General features: G+C 39.3%; 1 protein-coding gene across 1 annotated transcript; it reads right to left on the bottom strand.

The window, feature by feature from the left end:
- Nucleotides 1-118: 118 nt before the first annotated feature.
- LOC107735960 (organic cation transporter protein-like) lies at nucleotides 119-712 on the bottom strand. The gene is made up of 2 exons (XM_016547496.1): nucleotides 490-712; nucleotides 119-401 (listed from the first exon to the last, which is right to left on the bottom strand). Exons 1-2 carry the CDS (start codon nucleotides 498-500, stop codon nucleotides 155-157), a joined length of 258 nt encoding a protein of 85 aa, XP_016402982.1. The 5' UTR covers nucleotides 501-712; the 3' UTR covers nucleotides 119-154.
- Nucleotides 713-1,085: the final 373 nt, after the last annotated feature.

Raw genomic sequence — 1,085 nt, 5'->3', positions numbered from 1 at the left:
GAGAAAAAATATCAGCCAATCAAGACCGAAAAATAAACTTGATTTCCACTTCAATTTGTTAATTTTTCAGAAAAAAAAAAAAAAATCTTCACATTTTGAAACCGAAGATTCAGAAGAATCTCTGAAGCAGATATTTGTTGATTTAAGAATGTTTCTACTGTAAACAAGGTCTTTTTTGCAGCGAAACATCATCTCGACACTCTGTGCTGCTGTTCGTCACGCGTGTTCCGTGTGCGTTTGACTTACGTGTGACGTACAGCGTGAGGTAGACGCCGGCGCTCGCCGCGGCCAGACAGAAGCGCATGGTGATGAAGACGGGCGGTGAGGGCGACACGCACACCAGCACCCCGAAAACCACCGCCAGCATCAGAGACGCCAGCAGAGACTTGAGCCTGCCCAGCCTGGAACACACCGAACGACTCAAACTCTGACATGATGGAAATACACCGAAAAAACACTGAAAAGACAGACGGATGGACAGTTTCTCACCGGTCAGCCATGTAGCCCAAACCCAGACAGCCCGTCAGCGTCCCCAGAATGAAGCACACCTCCTCGACTGGAACCAGCCAGTACCGAGAACACACCAGATCCCACTGCCAACAACAGGAAGTCAGGACAGAGCAGACAGGAAGTCAGTTGTTGTTCAGGCGAACTCAATAAGCGATTTAAAAAGACTTCTTGTTCGTAAGAAAGAACACCGTGAACTCTGAAGACTCGTGAGTTTGTGTTTTCTTCCGTGAAGTTTCACTTCATGTTTGGTCATGCTGAACATTCACGAACAGTCAGATTACAAAAGTTATGCGTCAGAGCTTTAATATCCAGCGTTAGTACTAAACTATTAAAATTGTTTTTGTTAATTAAAATAAATCTGAAATAAAATAATAGATTAAAAACCTAACCTTGAACCAAAGCTATAAATGTCCCATTGGCACTAAAAAATATATATAAAATAAAATTAATATATTTAAAATAAAATGAAATAATTTGAAGTACTAAATTTTAAAACTTAAATATATTTCTATTTAGAAATATATAAAAAACAAAAATGACAAATGCACATTACAAAATTAACTAAAACTTAAATT

Source organism: Sinocyclocheilus rhinocerous, unplaced genomic scaffold (genome assembly GCF_001515625.1).
Source record: "Sinocyclocheilus rhinocerous isolate Xijiao unplaced genomic scaffold, SAMN03320098_v1.1 C36396120, whole genome shotgun sequence".
Lineage (NCBI taxonomy): Eukaryota > Metazoa > Chordata > Actinopteri > Cypriniformes > Cyprinidae > Sinocyclocheilus > Sinocyclocheilus rhinocerous.
The sequence above is the reverse complement of the archived record's forward strand: the minus strand, read 5'-3'. Positions and strand labels throughout refer to the sequence as shown.